Source organism: Hydractinia symbiolongicarpus, chromosome 8 (assembly GCF_029227915.1).
Source record: "Hydractinia symbiolongicarpus strain clone_291-10 chromosome 8, HSymV2.1, whole genome shotgun sequence".
Taxonomy (NCBI): Eukaryota; Metazoa; Cnidaria; class Hydrozoa; order Anthoathecata; family Hydractiniidae; genus Hydractinia; species Hydractinia symbiolongicarpus.
Window position 1 is genome coordinate 10,552,306 of NC_079882.1, and position 24,400 is coordinate 10,576,705.

The following is a 24,400-nucleotide window of genomic DNA, read 5'->3' on the forward strand; positions in this document are numbered from 1 at the left end:
TAGCCTCTGAATTTATAATTGATTCTTTATCTGTATGATTTTTCTCCAATCGTTTCAGTTGTTGGAAGTATACGTTCAGAGCTTTGTGCCGATTCGGACTTAAATTGATACTTGGGTCTCGCATGAATGGAAGTATAGTGATCGTAATGCAGTTCTTGATATCAACATGCACAGATTTATCAATAACCTCTTGTTCTATTTCCTCCTTGATTGACAACGATTCATTTTGGTCATGGTTTTTGCAAGTTGAACACGTACAACATTTGATGAATTTGTAATTTATTTCGCTCCCTGCAGCTTCCACTTGATTAAAGGATTTGATATTTTTTGATACAAACGTGTGGTGGTTGTTATCAAAGTGAAAGTTTTTAACTTTTTTTACTTAAATGTCAAATGAATCATTTTTATATCCTAACAGAGAAAAATATGGGTTTACTTGATACCCATTCTTAAAAAGACAATGTTGATTTGATAGAAAGGATTTGCAATAAGATAAATAGTGATACCTTTCAATTTGGGTGAATACTTCATGCGGCCCTCCAATCACACAATAACTACCATCAGTATTTTTAAAATGTGATTTGTAAATTGTTAACCCAGATGGCATCTGGTATACTCAGGCCATTCCTTGAGACGAGTGCGATCACACGTGCACTCGCCTGCACACTCGTAAAAAGATTTACGAGTGCTTTTTTCGCACTCGTGAATTTTTTCTTTTTCTAAAATATTATAGAGTGATGAAAAAAAGCTATTACGCTGACTACTTCACATTCATTTCTCCGTGATTGATTTGTTTAAAAAGTATAGAGAACATTAAAGTCGGCCCCTTCCTTCATGCTGACACTCTTATGCTCGGCTGGTGCATTACACTGAGACTGGAACAAAAGATGGAAGACCATTTGGAACCATGCCACAAGTCAGTCCAACCTTCATCGTCACAGAGAATACTGCAAGAAAAGTGCACACCCATGCAAGTTAAATATAACCAGAACATGGGAGAGGTTAGGTGTCATGTACCTTCATACAGCTTTCAGACGAATGTTTTCGTTATGTAATACCAAAGAAAAAACATGTTGAATAAAGTTTAAAAAAAAATTTTAAAAGGGGAAAGAGAAGTCAAAAATGTTTAGAAATATATTTAATGCCAAAAACATATAGCAAATCTGCCAACACATCATCGCGTCCAACGTTTTAACCTTGCACTTGTGGTTAATACGTTTTACAAAATTCATTTCTATACAGCTTAAATAACATAACATTGCAGTAAACAAAAAATAGTTAAGTGTGAATCACACTTGCAAATATTCACATCGCACTTGTAAATTTTGCTTACGAGTGCAATTTTCTGCACACCATAGCACTCGTAATTTTCTTAGCGGGTGCTTTTTGTAGCTCTGGCATAGTTTTATTCAAGAAATGGCCTGTATACTGCTTCAGGAAAGTATCGTAGGTATTTAACTCCCAGTATGAAATCTGTTCCTCCACCGACGATTGGTAACAAAGAAGGTAAGTTTCTTACATCATTTCCTGATCGACGGTATGATTCTTTAATATCAGACTCTACTCTTCCACTAAGTGGGTATTTTGGGAACGTTGCTGTTATTTATTCCATGCATAATCCTGACATCACAGCATCTCCTCCATTAGCAAGTGGCAGTTTGACACTATATACTCCATAAGGTGTTTTTGTTATGATAACTCCGACTCCACCAAGGGTTATTGGTCCAGTACACTCCTAAACTGCATGTTGTCCAACCTTATGAACAGCATTGAGTCTGTTTATAAAATCACCACATCCTGTATTGTAGAACATTGAGTATTGGTGATTATCAATCTCGATTGTTTGTAGCATATAGATTGCTTTATTGTCTTCTTTTTTGTTGATTAATGTTGATTTGTAGCTAGAGCTTTTGGTTGCTTCAACATAGTGTGACAATTTGACATCCTTTGCATAAGTAGATGATTCAACTTGATATCCTGTCAAAATACATCTGGTTTTATAGATGTCGAGTACATCTTGATTTTCTTTGTTGTCATTGTGTTCTTCATACACAAGTATATGTTTCTTTCTTGGGTACTTATCATGCTTTCAAATAAAGTCCCTTTGACAATGGCCTTCTTTGTGTTTGCCTCCATTCATTTCTGCACCTGGAAAAAGACTCAAAACAAAGGTGAAAATCATTCAGCTGGTGACATATTGACTAAGCATTCACAAACAAAATACTGTACAATTTTTGTACCTCTAGGACCATTGGTCATCACATGATCAGATTGATTACAGATAAAACAAGAATTTTGTACCTCATTAAAATCTGTGTGATTTTGATCATTCTTTCCAGTATAATGGACTGTTGGTTACCATTTTTGATGGAACTGTTCTTGGTTCTAGTGTGGTATTTTGTTATGCTATATTTTGATGAAACTTTTCTTGTTTCTAGTGTGGTATTTTGTTGATAAACTAGGATTTCTTTTTCCAATGTGGTGAGTTTATTCCACTTACTTTCTCCTACTGAATCATCACAACTAGCAGCCAACCACCTTGTCACTATGTTATCACCAATCAATCTAAAGATCCTTTCCAGACCATCACCAACTCATTTTCAATCCTATGACACTTTGCTAAGTGTATCAGATCCTTCATGATTTTGACAATGTGGCTAAGTCCTTCAACCACCTTTTCTGGATACTTGTGCTTCAGTTCAGTTTTATTCAACTCTGCCAATTTCTTTGATAGTAGCGTTTTCTGATCTCCATATGCATCTTAAAGTCTCCTCCAGATCTCATTGATATTAGTTACATTTCTCACCCGTGTCAACGCTGGGTGTTCTAAAAAATTATTCTTCAGAAGATCTGGTAGAACAGCATTAGGTGTGAATCTTAGGTACAATTTTTTGAAGACAGTTTGAAATGTGTAAATATCACAAACACTGCCATAACCTTTAAATATAGGTAATTTTATATTCAAAGCTGATGAGTTAAACTTCTCCACTTTTGAAAGTTCCCTATCCTGATATTCCTGATCAAGGGTTTTAATGTAACAATTTTTGAGATCAACAAGTTTGTCATACCTTTCATTTAGATTATCTAAATTACCTTCGTCCTTCTCTTTTGCGGTTTCAATAATTTCTTTAAAGGATTTTCTTAATGTTTCCATCTGGCTTAACTGCTTCGGCAAATCCTCTTTTCTCTTTTTGATTTCTTTATCATCCAAGGTGGACAAAGATGATGTGAACGATTCCTGTAAATAAGAAATTAACTGAATGATTTCATTGACAAGGAACTTCATTTTTCTTTCTGACGATTCTATGTTGCCAAGAATTTGTCTTTCACATAATCTCTATCATCGCTCTCTCTTCATGATAACGAAACACTTTATGCTTTCGATTTTGAGAGTATATGGTTTACCATATGTTCCTTCGTAAAGTTTCTTTAAGTTTGCTGATAGCTCCTCGTGTTTTCGCCTATACTGGGTGCGTAAATTTTCCATTTTCTTGATATTCAAATCTATATCTTCAATTGATTCTCCATAATATCCTGACAGGTTTTCATCCACAAAATCGTCAATGTCATCAGCTAGTATTGATTTATCCGTTGATAGTTGAATAACTGGGTCTGAGTTTTTCCTGATACTAGTGTCTTCGGATGCCATTACTACAATTAAAGGAACGGTTGCACAAACACACACAAAGAGTACCTTGCATTCAACACCTGTTCTACTTTTTTTCTGTGCCACCCATCAAGTAGTTTACAGCTGCATAACTTTTCATTAAAATGCTATATAAGAAATTCCCAAATTGTTTTTGTAAAGTTTCCAATCACAACTACTGAAAAAGGACAAAGAAAAGTCATAAGAAACGTAATATTTGTATCAAAAATATAGAGAACGGCCTTAATCTTTTTAGAGAAAAGTACACTTTTTTAGAGAAAAGTACACTTTTTTTTTTACCAAAATATTTTTTATAGCAGCAAAAGGCTGGGAACGGCTAAAAATATAAGAACAAAATAAGAATAAAAAATGGCAAAATTAGTGTTGTTGTATGCGAGTTTCGGGCGCCTCAAAATAATTGAAAAGTATCATGACGTGCGAAGCTCGCACGCCAGCATTTTTCTTCCTGACAAGGCCTGGACTTCAACATAAAGTATTTAGAAATTTTTTCAACTTCAGTGTAATGTTCATAACAAACAATATCAAACGAGAGTGAACAGTAGTAACAATGGGCCTAATGAAAAGATGGTGTATGATAAAAAAAAAATGTAACCGTTAGTTCATATATAAGCCATGTTATTGGTCATATGTGCTTGAATATAATGGGCATGGAGTGTACTATTGTCAATCTTACTCAACCTCAGGGTTCGAATTAGAAAAGTAAAGTCGGTTCGCAAAAATTTCGGCACTGTGGCCTGGGAACACCGTAGATCAATTATCATTGGCTTGTTCATTGGTAGCTACTTGTTTTTCAACGAGAATTTGTATTTTTTATGAGCTTTGAGCTTTACTTTTTGCTGCGTTATTATTGTTTTGTTGGAGACAAGTGGGGGACGTTTCAACTTGTGAACCCCAAACACGAAAACTGAGCGTCTGAACTAGTGACTCTCTCAGTTGTAACTTTCTTGTTTCCGATAGCTGAAATAATGTTGCTAAAATGAAAATAGTTTTTGTGAACATTATAACGCAAGTTAAATACAGTATACTGATTAAAGTTGTTTTTACAAAAAAAAAGTTTGTTTGCCGTTGCCGTTCTTCGTTCTTAAATTTTTAAAATACGATCTAACGAAGCTTTTCTATCGCCGTTCTTCGTTCATAAATTTTTAAAACACGATCTAAAAAAGCATTTCTATCGCCGCTTTTCATTCTAAAGTTTTAAAATGAGATATAACAAACTTTTTCTATCAGCGTTTTTCTTTCTTAGATTTATAAAACACGATTTGAAAAAGCATTTCTATCACCACTTATAAATATTCATTTCTCACTTTTATCATTTTCTTTGCAAAGTGATTCGCAAGAATGGCATTTCAATTCGCAAATTGCGAACTACTAATTTTTTCCCTGAGCCTTACAACAAAAATTGTTTCATGTATATGTACAGTACTGGAAAAATGTTTAAAAATCTTGCTTCGCGTATCACAATGCTCGATCCATGATAGATGTTTCTTTCTTTCAAATTGGATCAAGACAGTTTTCCCAATACATATGTCTGATATCATTCTTAAAGCTATCAAGGCCATTTACATTTTCTTATAATAGAATTATTTTACAGATAAGATTATTGGTAAAAATAATCACAGATATTCAAATAATTACTTCTTATGTTTTATATTTTATTTAGCTGACAATGAGTTTTCTCATAGTAAAACTAAACATTATATATACTTAACGAAAAATAAATGTCAAAAACATTCTTTACATCTTTTGTAACAACATTAATTGTCAACATTAATTCACTTTTATATTTGGGTCTGACTCTAAGATGTTTTATTTCTATGTTTTTTAAGAATGCAGTCAATCTCTTGGATTGTATAATGGTGCGATCAAAGATGGTGATCTATCAGCAAGTGTGTACTATGTGAATAATGATTTACCAATGTGTGGAGGTATACATAGTGGTCGCTTAAGTAGTCTATATTGGTGCACCTACCGTTCCTCATACCCATTGTATTATGCAGTTGATTTCAACTTTCCAACTGTTGTTACTGGTTTTCGGATAGTGGTGACTGAGTATGGTGTCAAAGGAATGTACTTGGCTTATACATCTGGTGATAATAATAGAGATGAATTTCAATTTGTGGTAGAAAAAGAATTTCCTGAAGTATGAAAGTTTTATTTCTCTTTCAGTTTTGTGTCTTGCGCCTTCAATTTTCAATTTTTAACATCGCATTTTTCTGAATGAATTTATTATTTAGGTACTTTATGTTTCTCAGGTTTTGCAAGACATCAAAATTATATTTGTACAAAAGTCATTTAACTTTTGCAAAGTTGTCTTAAAATGTATTTATTGCAAACAGTAGAACTGTCAAAATAATAGTCATAAAAAGAAAAATTTGTATATAAATCATGTGAAGCTATAAATATACTTAAATGTTTGTTCATTATCATGTTATAGCATTTAACAGAAATGCAGATAACTTTGGAAAAAATATTTTTGAAAGTTAAGATGCCCTTAAGCTAAATCCAATAAGGTACTGTTGCCTAACAAAAGTGTTTGTACATTTTATTTCTAGAAATCCCCAACCTTTTTCCTATTAACATCAGCTGTCACATACTGGTTTAAGGCTTTTAAAGCACGAGTAGTTAGAATATATGCAACTACAGATCTTGATCAACAGCTGGACAATGACAATTATCATCTTTGGTCTGCATTAAAATTCGAGTTCTTTGGTTGTCCATATTGGGACTGTAAGTATCTTTTATTTTTTATAATAATGCAACATAAAGTTGTTTTCATTTTTTGTCATGGTACTTTGGGTAAATGAACCATTATATTTTTCTTACCCGAGATTCAGATTTGTATGGTCCAACTGCTCCAAGTGCTCTGCTGACCAAGAAAACAAGACAGGTTCAAATCTAAGTGCTCCAAAATTTGTTGCACAATTTCACTCTTTCAGTACCGGGCATGTTTTTGACTTTATTTATTCCATGACCAGGCATAATTTCATGTTGAATATCATTTTCATTAGTGAACACAAGAAAATCTGTTTTTAAAAGTGATAACTTTGTTAAAACCTAGCATGACTATCATTTTCTGAAAGCTACATAAAATGTCTTCACAATCAATAAAAAATAATCCTTGAAATAAAAACAAGAGGAAGACAATGGGTATAAAATAACATAAATGATAAAAATTCTTGAAACATTTGTAAATTCTTATGAAATTGTTCAGGTTTGGTAAATAATAGGACAGTAAAAATATCTAAAACTAAGCTGCAAAGCCTCTTAGAAGATTGTAAAACACTTAGAGAAGTTTTTTGCAAGTTTATTGCACCGTTTTGCTACTTTTTATCAACATGAGTTTTTTCGAAAAATCATTCGAAAATCCACGAAAAATGAATATATACTCATGATTGTTGAATCAAAAAAAAAAAAAGTAAGTGTTCACTGAGTATGCTTGGTATGATAAATCCCAAAGCAGTATTTTCGGTGCAAATGAGGTTGGCTAGAACAGGTAGTGCAAACAAACTTTGCTGTCTACGCTGTTTTTTTGTGGCATGCTACAAACAATGCAGTTACGGTCAGCATTGACATAAACAACAAGGTGTGGCACATCGCATCTTTTTGCGGCTCTGAAAATAACAAAACTTAATAAGTAATTTATTTATGATCTACTTGGCCAATCAGTCTATTTTTTTTAATTATGCAAAACAATTATCTGATGGCATAACTTATGCACTATACAGAAGCCGCTGTGAGCGGCTTGTGGTCAGACCATAACAATCACGGGAGCCACTCTATGTGGCTTGCGGTACTGAAAGAGTTTATGCTTAGTTTTCTTGCATAATTATGAAACCGAAGTAGATTCAACTTAATCTATTTTACACAATATCTAATTTAGTTTTTTTTTCATAATTAGTTTGAATCCTCTGTGCTTTTTCTATTTAATGCAAATTATTTATCATGGTTTCTTACTGCAAGGGTTTCATCAACAAACAAAAAATATGACCAAAGAAATGGGTTTTCAGAGCAAGAAGGCTTTGACCCTAGTAATTCTAATTATTAGTGCTCTAAGTGTTCCAAGTGAACTGCTCCTCAAAGACCAGATTCAATTTTGGCTGCCCAAAATTACCAAAGAAATGGTAAATGTATTGCTTGTAGCACACAGAAATGAATATCATGTGGGAAAGAAATAGCGCTTAATTGATGTCAAAGGGCAAGTGGGTAGGTATAAAAGGTAATCATACTAACTTACAATCATAAAATAAAATACGAAGGATGTACAATAAAAAGCAGAATTAAATAGAGGTAGAAAGAGTTGCTATTTAGTGAAAGTGTGCCAAAGTGGAATTATATGAATTAGAAACTGCATCGGAAATATATAAACAAATAAGAAGACATAATAAAATTAGCAACAAGTGTTAAAAAAGTCCTAAAGGAAATGGGTTTTTTATTAATAAAGCTTTTTTCTAAAAAAGATATAAATTTCTTAGTTATCTCCGCATACTATTACTATTACTATTATTTACCCAGGATAGCCTCTTCAGTTCCTATTGGTACTGCTATCAACGAGGGTCCTGCGAAGGGGGTCCTAGCGCATTTAAAGCTCCCATTTGAGCTACGAAAGTCGTGGAAGCACAGCAATCGCTCAACTAGACAACCGCCTAAGATATCAATCCTATTCTCATGCTGAGCGCTAAGCAGAAAGGATAGATTCACACTTTTATAGTCTCTGGCATGACTCGGCCGGGGTTTGAACCCAAGACCTCCCGCACTGAAAGCGAACGCTCTACCACAAGGCTATCAGTCGGTATAAGAATAATGTACAAGTAAGCAACATTATTTTATTATTGGCATATTTTCTACTACATGTTTTACTATTCGTGACTGCATGTTACTATAGGGCTTGACTTTAAACTGTACTTTTTTTTGTTTACACGAAAATGCTGTAGTTCTTCATCTTATTAATGAGTTTTTCGTCATTTAAGGGGCGTAAAATTTTTCCTACTTTTTTATTATACGGTGAGAAAAACTTTAAGTTAATTTTGACAAAATTTCACTTTTTTACTCAAAAAGTCAACCGAAAAAAAAGTCTAGTTTAACAGCTTAATGCCGGTTGCAACACAAACAAAATACAAAGGCAGCCAATCATTTCATCTGTAATGTTTGAAAAAAACATTTAAAAAGAAAAACAAGTTCAAACTAGTTTATTTAACTAGAAGGAAGTGATAAACTTTGTAGGTTTTTCTTTAGTTGTCTCTCATTTAAAAAGTGTAGCATGTTTTAATTTTAGTTTGTTGTGTGTTTTTATTTCATAATTGTCCAATTGTATGCTTTACCATTGCATTTAGATACAAAAGCGTCGAACCCTAACTAGAAATAACTTAATGTGATAGCTTCCGAGACAACTATAAAAGTAATTTTAGGGAAAAATAGCCCTTGTAGTTTCCTAGGTACATAGTTATATAAAGCCTAGTTACACTTGAAGGTTGTTAAAGGTTAGCAAGCGAAAAGGTATTTAATGGTTGATATATAATCATAATTGATCAGATAAAGACCTGAAATTTCATGACCACATACTTCAGAATAAACTGAGGCTACCTGCTGTTTCTTATGTAGAGAGAGAGCAAGATCAAGTTAATTATCTTTTATTTTAAACTATCGCTAGGTTTATAACCAGGCTTTTTTTTTGAGCGCAGTAACAGATCATGAAATTGTTATTTACCACACTGGAAACAAAATTCAGTATATGCTACTGAGCTGCTTTTCTTGGTATTGATGTATACTTAACTTTAGAAAATTGTATGCATTCTCATCCATATAAATACATTAGTCAATATTGGGTAGTCAATATTGGGAAATAGGACATGATCATTTATCATCACCCCATTCAATGCTTGTAGGTAGCATAGGCAAAATTCATTTCAAATCTCTTTTACCGGTATAGGGCTAATATTTCAACAGGTACAATAATGACCAATTAAATGGAGTAGTATTGGTAATAATGGTAAAATTTAAAGTACACAGATCAAGCAAAAAAGGTCTGTCCTTGTAATTCTAAAAATGTTATTGGAGCCAGCAAAAAGAGACAAAAACATAAAATTTAGTATTACTTCGATGTTTTTTTTTCTAATAGAAAAATTGACATGGTTTCAGAAAAATCGTACATTTTAAACAGTTTTGGAGGACGTAGTGCCAGATACTAATTCGACCAAAGGTTGTATCCTTTCAACCATTAAATGTCAATGAGGGAAAAAATAAAAAGGTTGAAAAAAGATTTAATGTACCAGCTAAGTTTCCAAGATGTTTTAGTTCTAATAAAGATACAGGTGCTGCTAAAATCTTGCACGTACCAATAATATGCATTTTGAGGTTGTTCCATGGTGTAAATATACACCATTTAACAACATTGGAAATAGCTTACCGTTGCAATGCATGTTTTTTTATTTTGTGCTGTTGAATGTCATTGGCTTCAAAAGGACACTATAAGTTTGCTACAAGATTGCATATTGCTAGAACTTTGCCCTTGCTTCGTAATGGGTGAAAGAATATGAATACCAAGAAAAGAAAAATAGGCTATCCCAAAGAGATTGCAACCCCCCATGAAGCAAATCCTCAACTAGGTCTGTTTCTAATATAATAAACTAGTCGATAAAGCCCGTGGAGAAATCCACTTAGGCAGAAGGACAATGGAAAAATAGGTTGTTTAGATTTTTTGCTGAGGTCAACAGTGCAGGTACAAAAAAAATTGGCCAAGTTTAGTTTATTCGTTGCCTATAACGTGTAAAGGTTAAAACGCTGATCACAATAATGTATAGGATCATATGTATCCGACAAAGGCCTAAGGGGATATAAGGTGTTAAAAATTTTGTTGACGTCAGCAATGGCCTGTCAAACCAAAAAATTTATTTTCAAGAAATTTGTGTACCTATTGCCTTCATCGTATAGATCTTGAAACGCTGATCAAGAAAATGTATAGGATCGTGTACTTGAGACAAACGGATGCAGAGATATTAGGGTTTAAAGGTTTTTTATGACGTCATTTACCCGTCCATTCCGAAATGGATTTGGTGACCCAGGTATAGAAAACTTACCCAACCTGGTCCCAGGTAGTCCCTAGTTACCCACGCAGGAGATGACGTCAGTTATTTCCACCCGTTTCCGAGTTATTAAGCCTTAATTTTAAAAGTGCAATGCTTTGCCTCACTAATCTTAATATACTTTCCTTTGACGTCAATATTGCTTTAACGTCAAAGTTTGCTAATTTACAGAACAAATTTATAGGCAATGTTTTGTAGACTTTATCAAAGAAATTTTATCCACTACGCAAAAGTCACAGACAGAAGCTCCGTATTATTATATAGACTAGTCGATAAATCCCGTGGAGTAATCCACTTAGGCAGAAGGACAATGGAAAAATAGGTTGTTTTAGTTTTTTTGCTGACGTCAGCAGTGCAAATATACAATACAAAATAAATATATATTTTTAGAAATTTGTATACCTGTTGCCTTCATCATATAGATCTTGAAATGCTGATCAAGAAAATGTATATGATCATGTATCTTTGACAAACGGTTGCAGAGATATCAAGGTTTAAAGGTTTTTTGATGACGTCATCAAACCGTCCATTCCGAAACGGATTCGGGGACCCAGGTTTGGAAAACTTACCCAAATTGGTCCCAGGTTGTCCCTAGTTACCCACGCGGTGAAAAAACATTGACGTCACCACCTCGTTTCCAAGTTATTTGGCCTCAAAGTTTTAAGTGCATTGTAATAGCTTCACTAATCTTAATTAACTTTCCTTTGACGTCAATACTATTTTATCGGTAAAGTTTGGTAAATTACAGAACAATTTTATAGGCGATGTTTTATAGAATTTGTTAAAGAAAATTTTGAAGAATGTAATCCACTTTGCAAAAGTGACAGACAGACACACGGAACTGGCGTATTATTATATAGATAAAGGTCAAAACATAAATACACAATGCATTGCCTTAGTAAATAGAGTGTCTTCGCAAGGATTCGATGGATATGACTTACGATTTAAAAAAAGAAAGAAGATAAGTACTGTAGATTCAATTTTGGCGATCAAGACCCAATTACAAAAAAATATTCTGGTAGACTTGTCAGTGGTGATCATCCTTGATATGAAGGCCTCGGAGATCATCCTAGAATGATTATGTATATCCACATATAATTGCTTACATAAGATAAGATAAGATAACTTTATTTAGATTCGAATAAAATATACATTTTGTAAAAGGTATTTTAATAAAATAAAGTGAAATAAAATTTAAACTGTACCATTTCCCTGCCAGAAATTATTCATCAATTTAATAGATAATCATTTCTTGGAGGGAAGGTGGTTAGCCTACGAAGGCTAATTAAGATCGACCATAATTAAAATATAAAGGAAAAAATTAAATCTAGTTTATATAACCTATACATGGTAGCACATAGACGGCATTTGCAGTGTAGACTATCCAACTGCCGAATCTTATTGCAGAAAAGGCTAAAAGATGTCTCACTTTCCACTGCCTCTGGAAGACTGTCCCATAACTGAGCACCAATATGACAAGCAGACTGTAGACCAAATCTTGTAGATCTAATTCTGTTTCTTATAATAGCGCACCCCTTTCACAAATTGTATAGTGGAGTTTCTACAAAAGGAAAAACACTTTGCATATAGGCTTAAACAATTTCTAGTCTTAAATACCTCTCTAAGTAATATCTCACAATGATGACGGTGCATAGTTTTGCAGACCGATCTATCTTGTGTAGGATCATAACACAACTCAAATGCTCTGCCATGCACTCGTTCTATCTTTGCTAGAGATGACCTAGTTGTGAAAGACCAAATAAGAAGACAATATCTGGTTTATGACTTTATTTATCAAATGATATAAATATAGATATTCTTCTTAAAGCAGATAACTTGGCACTAGCCCTCTTGCACAATGCATTTACATGCTTTGTGAAAGAAACGGCATTGTCAAAGTTCACTCCCAACAATTTTACATTGCTACATTCCCTTAAAATGATTCCATTAAAATTTATTAAAACAGGAGAAAGCCTTGCTTTCCCAAACACAATTAGTTGACACTTATCAGCATTAAGCTGAAGACCATTTTAAGAGAACCATTCCAATACAAAAACTAAAGCTTTTTTTTAATTTCTGCTTCACTTTAGTTATATCAGTAGACAATGCATAAAGTGTATTGTCATCAGCATAGTTGCATATGCTCACGTTATATCACTAAAATCTAGCATGAGGTCGTTCAAATAAATATGAGCCCTGAGGCCCACCAATGAACAGATCAAGCCATGAGCTATATTTGCCACCTAATCCTACCCTTCGCTTACGACTAGTGAGGTAACTACGAATGACATGTAGAGCTTGATTTGTGAAACCATATGTATGCATCTTTGCAAGAAGTAATTCATGGTCAATGCAGTCAAATGCTTTACTCAAATCCATTAAAACGGCTGCCACATATTTTCCCTGATCTAATCCCCTATGCCAATCGTGCAGCATGTGTAATAAGACATGCTCTGAACTATAACCTTTCCTAAAACCACTCAATAACGGTAGCATCTTACCCGACATGAAAAAAGATATCTGATCATATAAAATACCTTCAAATGCTTTAGGAAAAGATGGAAGCTTACTAATAGGCCTAAAGTTTTTTATTTTGTCTTGGGACCCTTTTTGTGAAAAGGAATAATGTCGGCATGTTTCAATAAATCTGGAAAACTTTTTTTGTAAACACATTCATTGTTGAAAATAAAAGTAAGGTCTTTAGCATACACATCAGCAACCTGCTTTAATACCTTTACCGGAATATCATTTTCAGGCGAACTTTTCTTTTCCTTCAAGTTCATAATATTTTTCTTCATCGTGTCTTCATCGATTGTTTCCAATACCATTTCGTTCTCTTTTGGGTAGTTAAACGCTTTGATGGTTTTCGAATTTATCGATAATAGCATGAATTTCGTCAATATCTTGGGTCTGATAGTTTTTGCATGGAATTTGGTCAATTTTTTAGAGACTTTGTTATGTTGACAAAGTATTTATTCATTACATTCGCAATGGTTTCACTTCTTCTAATATTTCGTCATTTTCAATAAGCGTTTTTAACTTTCCTCCACATGATTTCTCACTAAAGACGCGTTTTCCAGAAAAGCTTATTGTCTTTTCACACTTATTTCTCTGTAGACGATAAGTATCCCAGTATATTTATAGTATAAATTTCGCTTCCTAGATCTTAACATAATCTCTTTTCGTAACGATTTTAACATGAATGGACCATTATTTGCCGTGCTATTTTTTTCTTTAGAGGTGCGTGTTTATCAAGAACTTGGCTAAAAGAGTATTCAAAGGAGTTTTACGTGATATTTTCTATAGAATCTAGTGCTTGACGGAGATCGTTGCTGAAGCCTTGTTTGTTAAAATTTTTGTAGGATCGATACGTAAACGTTTTGGGCAAAGCTTTCGGTATCGAAACTATGAAAGATGTCACAGTCATCTTGTGCCAGTCAGATAAACCTGTCTCAAAAGTTTCACAGTTTTTAAAACGTCTTTTTTGTGTTACCCAAATATGATTTATGCATGTCGGGTTTTCAACTGATTTAAAGCAAGTTTGTTCTCTAACAATATTTTCAGGATTGATTTCAGTTACAAAACGTTCCATAAACTGGTTCGTCGGTTCTACATTGAAATCACCGAGAAGTATAATATTATAGTGCGCAATTTGAATAGTTGAAGGGTTTTTTAAACGTCTCAATTTCAACATGTTAATTATTTACCATATTAGTTTGCTGTAAATTACCATCTATGCGCGTATACCATCAGGATTTTTCGACAGCTCTGATGAAATTACGAGAAAGGATTTTGGTGCCTTTTTGTTTAAGTGAAGTCTAGTATTGTTTAGATGTAATGTAGGAATTATGTTTTTGTGCAAAAACATATATATATATATATATATATATATATATATATATATATATATATATATATATATATATATATATATATATATATATATATATATTGGCTTTCCTGTTCATCTATGTTTATCAATAACAAGGCTTTGCTAAAGGTCAACTAATGACACTCTAAGTAACTTGGAAAACACTTTATGATATGAAAAATAGTAGTTTTTTGTTAGCTTTTGCTGAGTTTGCTGAGGATCTAGGTACTCACATCTTAAAGGATTGGGCTAAACAATGAAGCATTTTATTATCAATCCATATAATGTGATCTACTACCTAATGGAGGGGAGAACTTTAATTGACATAATATGGTATACAATCGATAAGTGAATCAATACCTGACATTGTTAGTGGATGAGTTGAAAGTGTGGTAGCTGAAAAAGATAGCACAAATATGCTAAGTAGTGTAGCTCACCTGTATTTAAAGATTTGCTAATTAAAAAAAAAAGTGTATAACAACAAAATTATGAGCAGTGACTGGTACACATAATTTGGAGGACCCATTAAAGTTTATGTTGCTTAATATAGATGGAAGAAGAAATGTTTAAAAAGAGTTGTAGCGTGGCGCAGCCAACGTTAGTTAGGTTTTTAGGTAGTTATTTAGTTTTGTCTTTTTGTGAAAATCTATGCAAGTATTTGCTATTATTTATTTTCAGCACTACTAAAAGCTTACCTTAAGCTACAGATTGGAAAGCTAGTCTCAATTTTCTTTAAGTTTTTGTTATGAATAAACGTCAATTAAAATCTGTATAGTCACAGAGAAACAAGCACCAAAAATTGTGAGTTCATGTACTTTTATGGAACAAAGTAAAACACATCTTAATACTGTATTTACTTCTATATTTCCTCTACTCTGATAAGCCAACCTTTTTGGTATGAGTTGAAAAAAATAGTCCTACCTCCTAGGTAATGCTGATTGCCATAAATTTTTATCGATTTTCTACCATACCTACATCCGTCTACATAGAATTTTGAGAGGGCTATTAAGTAGAATGAAAATTGTAAAAGTTGCATTTTGTTATTATACGATAGCTGGTGACATTTAAGATTAAATCTTGTTGGTACAATGAATAGATTGTGCCAAAGATAAAATACCATGATTGTTTTACCCAACTATTCAATGAGTGATCTAATTTATTTGTCTTTCAATATAAATTTTGAAATCAATAGAGAAGTTTTGTCAAACATAAAAGAAATAATTGTGTGTCAGAATATGTGTTAAGCAGCAATTTCTAAACAAAATGCCTGTTTTTAAAATTCATTATCACTTTAACAAATATATTTCAGGCACCTCTTTTAAGGGTGATCATTTTAAATTTCAGCATTTTGAGCAACTTTTTTTTCTTTGCTTATTGACTGCCACCCAGTGATGTTTAAACACATTGCTCGTAAACTACAAAATATTAAGTTAAGAGAATGTTTCATTTGATCAATATTTAGAAATACTAACTGTGTTAAGCATTTGGCTTTCCTAATTCATTGAAACTGTAAACCACAGAAAATGGAATACATTTCATTAGGTATAGAATTATAATTGTGTCTCCTTTTTTCTTTTCTCCAAGATCTTTCTTTCTATAATTGTGTGACCATTTCAAAAACTTGTAGAATTTCTTGTTTTGAAATAATACTAATCTGCTGTAAAATATCGCCCTCTGTAGTAAACTTGCGTTTGTGTCTAACATTAAAGCACCAACTCTGGAGCACATAGTATTAGAACAAGATTTTATTGTTCGGATTTGTAAAAACTGCTTAAATCGGGAAGCTACTTAAAGTTAAAATGTTTAGAAGGTTTTATAGAGTTCAAAAATTATCAAATACTAATTATCATAATTATAATAAAAATAGCCCTTCTAATAGCTCTTTAAAAAGTAGGTTTACTTCATGGAAGATTGGAAAATTATTATTAGATAAATGTGATCTATTTCTGGCTTTTTTAAACCTCATATGTGTCATTATGTAGCAAATTTTAAGAAATCTTATATTTTCTTTAAAGTAATTCTTTCCCCCAATGTAATCTACTTATTAAAACTGCCTAAAAAAAGCACATTTAAGCACTTCTAACATGGCAGACCAGATGAAGCTATTAACTTGTACTGCATAAAAAGACTATTTTGAAAAGAATTACTTCACCTCATTAAGGCCTACTATACATTCTCCCTGACTAATAGCTCTTGTTAAAAGGTCTCTTGTTTGGCAGGTTAAGTTGGAAACAATACTGAAATGACAGTTTACAAAAAATGTAAACATCTACTTGTTTTTATTTTGGAAAAGTTCACTACTTTTTCTAAATATATATAAGATAAAAGATATTTCAGAGTGAAAACATATTTTCAGATAAGGCATTAAGGTGAAGTTTACACTATGTTTATCCTTTAAAATGAAACGCAATAATACATACATCGTTTTATTCTAGATGCTAGGCCTCTTGGAATGTCAAGTAGAATGATCAGTGATTCTAAAATAACATCTTTTAATTTCGAAAATGAGGTGTCAAATCCGCTCAATGCAAGATTGGGCCTAAAAGAACGATACTGGAGGCAGTTTGGTACAGTACCAGTCCAGACTACATTAGATTCAAATAGATTTTGGCTTCAAATAGTTTTGCCAGACTTAAAAAAATTGGTTTATATAGTGGTACAATCAAATCGTTTTGATGAAGAGAGCCACCACTATTGGTTAAAATATGGGTTGGATCAAGTTTCGTTGTCAGCGTATGAGAAAAACGGAGCAGCCTATGTATGTGTTTTTATTTAATTATTTTGATATTCAAACCATTTGCTTCTACAATTGTTTGTAATTTTAGAAAATCGAGCCACCAAATACACCTGGCTACCAAAATACAAGCCATATCTTTGAGTACCCTTTAATAGCAAAAGTAATCCGATATATTCCATGCGTAAACACCGCTTCTAATTCTCCAAATGCAAGATTAGAACTTTATGGAGTGAATGTTTTGACACGTATGTATTAACTTTGTCTCTTTTTGTTATCTAAATTTGTACATTTATTTTATTGTAAATTTTAATTTTAAAGCTGACAATAATTGGAAATTGGCACCCCCTTATGAATTTCTCGATCATACACAATTTCAAGACCTGCGTAGTTCAAAAAAAATTGAAGCAGGAGATTACTATGCATCTGTTAGATCAGGTGTAGGTGATCTACTTCGGACTGAAGAAATGGGGAGTCCCGATTGTCTCATTAATCCAAGCAACTGTCATGATGGATTATCGCTTGCATTCTATACGAATGGTAAAATTAGTTAATTATTGTTTGTATATGCTATTATGGAGATAACTTTATCAAGTGTTAAAACAACATACTAGCCTTCAAATTATCAATTTTTTGTGTAACAAATTTTTGTTGAATTTCCAAGTACCAAGATAAGAGCAAATATTCTCAAGAAATATGCAAAATATACCATCTAAGGAATTGCCACAACCTTAGAACTTAGCTAGATTTTTTTAAAAATAAAATGTTAAAGTGAAATTGTTTTATTTTTTGTGTCTGAGCTAAATTCTAATCAAAAATATTTTTAGGAGATGTTAAGATGTCGGGTCATGGTGACAGTATTCCAGTTTTTGCTATAACACAAAAGAGAGGCAATATTTGTAACATTATTGAATTGGCTGATATATATTATAACATGCCACTTGGTTTATATATCAGTAAATTTGATGTACAAAGATATGATAAAATACATCCGAAGATCATAGTAGAAAACAGCAACAACTTATTAAATATGCAATTTCAAGCATATGTATATATAAACCAAGAACCTACTTTTGTGTCAGAGTGCAAATATGTGGATACTGCATTGCATCCTATACATGTTGCAACCGTTTCCTTTCATGATCAAACATTTGATGTTGGTAATCTTTTAAATAATATTGTGCAATCTGTTGTGTGGACAATGGGAAGTTCTTTGTCAATTATATTAGAACAACTGACAAATTTCAATACTTTTATCAAAAGACGTTCCACTGTATTACTCTCGCCTCAGGTTTTTTCAGGTTAGTTGAATAAAAGTTTTTTAGTTCGATTTTAGTTCGATTTTTTTTATTTGAGAAAAAATCTTTCAACTGGTCAACACCCTCTGTTCATGTGTGAAGATATGCCGGGATTGAATGGTCTTATAATTAAGATGAGATTTTTTTAAGCGCCTTTTCGTTGTCAATTGTAAGGATTCGCAATGCAATACTATTACAGTAATAAAATTGTTAATTGTAAAAAAAAATCACAAGAATGAGTCACTCCTTGAAATTAGCATCAGCAATCTGCATTTGGTGTGTGATTGCTAGGCAGTTTTATTTTGCAACAGCAAAAAAATACAGAAGCTGTTCAGGTCGAAATTTATATGAATTTTAAGATTTTTCTTTAAGTTTAATCTGGGATTATAGGATTAATGATGTTTGAAAGATTTGCACAGTCATTTTTACTCTCTACTCTAAAATAGTAAAGTTTATTAAATAATATTAACTGGCAATAATTTTCTTTACCAGAGAAAAATTATTTATAATAATTACAAATTAATAATAAAATAACCTGTAACCTGTGCAAACACGTGCAACCACCTGATTTATATGTAAGACCTTTATTATCAAAAGCAAGATGGTGCTGCGGTGTATGGACGTGTTCCGTCACCTTTTATTACTTGTTGTTATATTTTCTTTGAAAAAAGCTTACTTTTACATCAGCCGGACATGCAATTTATAATATTATGGATACAAATACTTGTCGGAGACGTTGAAATTTGTCTGGGTCCTAATTGTGGCGCTTGGTTGAATAATATAAAGCAAAACAAACAAAAGGTAACATATATTGGATGTACTTAATTTTTTCACAAAAATTGTATCAATATAAAAGATTTTATCTTTTTGCACTTAATGCAGACTCAAGACTTGGAGAGTGATATCAAATCCATAGTTGTAAAAATTTTTGTAGAAATGTCCAAATCTTTTATTGTTTTTGTCATGTACCGACCCCCGGATAGTTCATTACATGGTATAAAAAAACTTGACTTGTCTAAAACTTGTCTTAACAACTTTTTGACAATTAGCTCAACGGAAGATGAAGAAACTTCACTACTGGGAGATCTTAATATAGATTATAAATAAACGCAGTAATCATAAACAATTAAAAGACCTATTTGTTATTGTGGGTCTCAAGCAACTCATCAAACAGTTCACTAGAGTAGTGGAAAGTTCAAAAATGATAATTGATGTAATTTTTACCTCGCAACAAAACAATGTCAAAGAAACGATAGTTCTACCATTAGGGATCAGTGATCATGACTTAATTGGTGTAAACAGAAAAATAAATGTCAATCGCTACGTACCTCGTAGAATTAAAATTCCAGATTATAAAAATTACAACGTAACTCGTTTTAAGGATGATATGAAAAAATCTGATCTGGATTCTATTATAAAGATATCATGAATGAAAGCTGGGATGCATTTAAATCGAGAATCCTTGAAATCGTTAATATTCATGTTCCACTTAAAGAAATATCTATTCGAGGAAAGTTGTGTCTGTGGCTCTCTGGTGAAATTAAAACAAAAATGAGAGAAAGGGACCATTTTTTGAGAAAAGCAAGGAAATATAACAACAGTTTTGACTGGGAAAGCTATAAAAGAATTCGTAATAAAGTCACCACTCTTATACATCAAAGTAAATAGAAATATCACCAAAACATATTTATTGAAAACGTCAATGATTCTAAAACATTTTAGAATAAGATTAAAAAAGTGTACCCAGTTAAACCAAAAAAAGGTGTTAGTAATGTTATAGATCTTGATGGATGCTTAATTAGTACTAAATTAAGGATAGCTGGTTGTTTCTGTAAATTCTTCTCAAGTATTGATTCCAAACTTGCTAATACTATTACTTCCATTGGTGATCGGAGATGGATGTATTTTGAGTCGAGCAAGCTTTCCCTTAACAAGAATATGTCAGTGTTCAAATTTAATGTAGTTACTCCTGATTTACTTATAAAACGACTAAAGAAACTAAAAGTGTCAAAAGGTGCCAGTCCGGATGGAATACCGCCTTGTCTCATGAAGAATTGCACTCATGAAATTGTCCTTCCATTATGCTATCTAATTAACTTGAGTCTTCGGTCTCATACATTTCCATTGGCTAAAAAAGTAGCATGCGTGACTCCAGTACACAAATCGGACCATAAATCTAAACTTAATAACTATCAACCAATTTCCGCACTAAATGTATTCTTGAAGATTATCGAACTAATTGTACATCACCAACTGTACAATTATCTAGAAGAAAACAACCGTCTTTAACAGATTACTTGTGATGTACCCCAGGGATCAACCCTGGGTCCATTACTATTCTTTTTACTTGTTAACCACTTACATCAACTACTAAGTAAATCGAAAGTACTTTTGTATGCCCAAGACACTTTTGTGTATTACTCATCAATCATCAAAATCGAGCAAAGAAGTTAAATCATTTGTTATTAACGAAGTCCAACGTATTGCAGACTAGATGAATGAAAACTGTTTAATAATAAATCTTAAATGGGGAAAAATCGGGTTTGTAATGTATGGAGCTCATCAAAACCTATGTAAACAAGATGCATGTACCATTAAGATAAATGCTATGTCCATAACAAAGAAGATAATTATGTCTATCTGGGAGTTAATCTGGACAGGAACATCTCAACACAACATACAAAAAAGCTTTCGGAAAGCTCAAATTACTCAAAAATATTCAATATCTTTTGACAGCTGACATAGTAAAATCGCTTTATAACACTGTTATCCTGCCGAATTTACTTTATTGTTATCCAATAATGCTGTCTTTATCGAGAACCCAGAAAAACAAGCTACAATATTTACACAATCGAGCGTTTAAAATCTGTGGTGGTACCCATCAATGGGATTCTATTGCAGCAATCAAGAAAAAAAGAGCTGCAGTTGAAGTTTTAAAAAGCATCAATGGCATCACTTATATCCACTTCAATTTTCAGCAATCAACCACACAATGAATACTCGAAGAATCAATCAAACATCAAACTTAGCCATCTTAGGAATAAATTCGCAAGAAAATATTTCAGTCATCAAGGTGGTATGATTTTTAGCGAATTACTTACTGTACTGCAGAAAGAATCATCTTTGTTTTTATTTAAAAAAAGCATGAGGGATATTAAATTTAATTTCCACACAGTGTTGCGTCTTATTACCTATGCGCACTTAAATTGCCTTACCACCAGTTTTGTTTTTCCTCTTCATGTATTTTACAGTGTGGTGTTTAACTATCTATCCCAGCATATTCGCCTATTCTATTTTTTTGAATATTTCATTTTTGTCTATAGTCTTTTTTCTTTTTTATCATTTTTAAAATTTTTTTAACATTATGTATTATATACTTGTATATACAGGAACCTTATTGATACCAGGATTGTTTTTATGGACCCTGATTGAACACCTGTAAATAAATATGAATAATAATAATAATAATAATAATAATAATAATAATAATAATAATAATAATAATAATCTACATTAATAAAAGGGGCAGAAAAATAATTGGCGTATCAATTTAATACATTTTAGTCTTTTCCACAATAACTTAGTTTGCCCATCACACCATTTGTTAAGTGATTTTGGACGTTTTTAATGGTGAGATCCTTCATTATGAGGAAACTTAACTATGCTCTCTACTTATTTTGGCTGCTTTTCTATACAACAAAAAAACACTTTTGGTGTGCCAAATCACATATGTCTCATTGAATTCTCGCAAAACTGTCAACGATTTAAATATTCATGTTGAGAAATTATTGCAGACTAATTGCTGTTGCAAACGTATTTTTTGGTTAATTTTGAGGGCTTTGACATTATATCCAAATTATCAACCAATATTCTGAAAAGTTTTTTGCGAAAATTAATATGTATAATATCCGCTTTTGTATGTGAAATAACAAAAGTTTAAATAAATTATTTAATAACTTTTTAGAATGTGCTTACCATGAGAGCAACATCATCTCACAACTGCCAAATGATAAAATGTCATTGGGGAACCCAGCCTCATGTTCACACAATGCATATCAGATAAAAATGTCTGATCCTATTGGTTTTTCAACATGTAGTGGGGTTAATACATATGTTGGAATCAATCTTCTCAAAACATACAAAATAATAGCTTTCAAAATTGCAAGTCTGGCAAATATCAATGTTATAAATAGAAATATGATGACAAAATTTCAAATTGAATATGCATATGACTCCCGTGGTCCATGGAAATTTGTGAATAATGGGGATGAGAAATATGTAAGTATGATAAATATTTCACAAAGAAACAACAAGACCTAAGTTTACACTTTATGTAGATTTATTAGCTTTTGCAGAATATTTTACAGGAAGAAAGCAAAGGTAGACAGGTAGACGTAAAATGTGGATAAATAAAATAGGTAGAATAGCTAAGGTGAAGGCATACATTTTTTCTTTGGATTTTCATCATCATCATCATCATCATCATTCTCGGCTTAACGTCCGTTTTCCATGCTAGCAATTAGAGATATTTGTATTGTACACATTTCCAACCACAAATTTAAAAAAAAGCAAATTAATATAGAGTTTTTATAATGTTGACAGTGGTGATATTTTTTGATATAGAAATAGCTTATTTAACTACTTGTACTAGTGGAAATGAGCTTTGAAGTTTGCTGCCTCAATTATATTGCCCTAATATGTTAATATTTTATGTAGATTGACTAAAATGCATCTCCCAAACAAGTTGTTTAACTAAAAATCTTGTTCATAAAATTCATAAAAACTAGAAATCATGTTCACAAGGTTGAAAGTTTGTATAAGCAACCTTTATTTAAGACAGAAAACAAAAGATAAACACTATTTCTGCAATTTGAATGAAATATTTGTTAGTGTAAATAAGAAAAATTATAGTTTCAGAGAAAATGTAAACAAGCATCAGTCTTAAAGATTCAGTGTTAAAAGAATTTTATTTTAGTGCCATGTATTTTGAAATAAACCCAATTCAGGTAGGGTCACTTTGCAGGCTTTAACCCTGGACATAATGTAATAGAAGAAAATGCAGAATTTCAAAGAAAGCAACCACAAGCATTTAACGTAACAAGAACTGCAAACATGTCAATGTTCTTAAAGGACTTAGGACTTAGGATCTTAGGTTATTTGGTTAGATCTAAAATTTTAATGGGTGCTAATTTTTCCTGCCATTAGAATTTCCCAATTTCACTATAATTTTTGGCCTTTCTGTGCGGTGGAGTGGATGTTCCATGCGGACATGTGTAAAGTGCAGCTAGTGCATCTTCAACGTTGGTTACTCAGCCTGCACCCCTGTTTAAGTAGAACTTTGCAGTCTATTGACTGTAATGCACTAGCCAAGTTTGGACAATTTCCTATATATAATTATCAGAGTTGTTGCTTGAAATTTAAAAGCTATGTGAGTGTTGAATCTAAATGCAAAAATTATTTTTTTAGGTGTTTGAGAGAAAGCAGATTGTCCATCAGAAAGTAGAAGTCATGCCATTGCCTTTCCCTGTTTACGCGAGATTTATCAGAATACACCCTGTGCCAAATGCTTACACTGGAGATGCTAATGGCTTTCGATTTGATATTATAACTTGTGGAACACCCCCTGGTATAATTCTTTAATTCTTTGTTTAAAAATGCCCTTGTTAAGTGTTTCAAAATACAATTTTAAAGATGCCTGAGCATGGCACATTTGTGGTACTTAATTTTCAATAATAATACATTGATTTTTGC

General features: G+C 32.3%; 1 protein-coding gene across 4 annotated transcripts in view; it reads left to right on the plus strand.

Moving 5' to 3' along the window:
- LOC130655923 (uncharacterized) overlaps positions 1 to 24,400 on the plus strand; it is a 96,275-nt gene that overhangs the window by 18,032 nt on the left and 53,843 nt on the right. For all 4 annotated transcript variants that reach the window (XM_057458737.1, XM_057458738.1, XM_057458739.1 and 1 more), the window contains exons 3-10: positions 5,494 to 5,807; positions 6,220 to 6,394; positions 17,053 to 17,375; positions 17,443 to 17,599; positions 17,673 to 17,891; positions 18,179 to 18,652; positions 22,614 to 22,927; positions 24,116 to 24,275. In XM_057458737.1, coding sequence (XP_057314720.1) covers positions 5,494 to 5,807; positions 6,220 to 6,394; positions 17,053 to 17,375; positions 17,443 to 17,599; positions 17,673 to 17,891; positions 18,179 to 18,652; positions 22,614 to 22,927; positions 24,116 to 24,275 — 2,136 coding nt within the window. The remainder of the gene's footprint in view (positions 1 to 5,493; positions 5,808 to 6,219; positions 6,395 to 17,052; positions 17,376 to 17,442; positions 17,600 to 17,672; positions 17,892 to 18,178; positions 18,653 to 22,613; positions 22,928 to 24,115; positions 24,276 to 24,400) is intronic.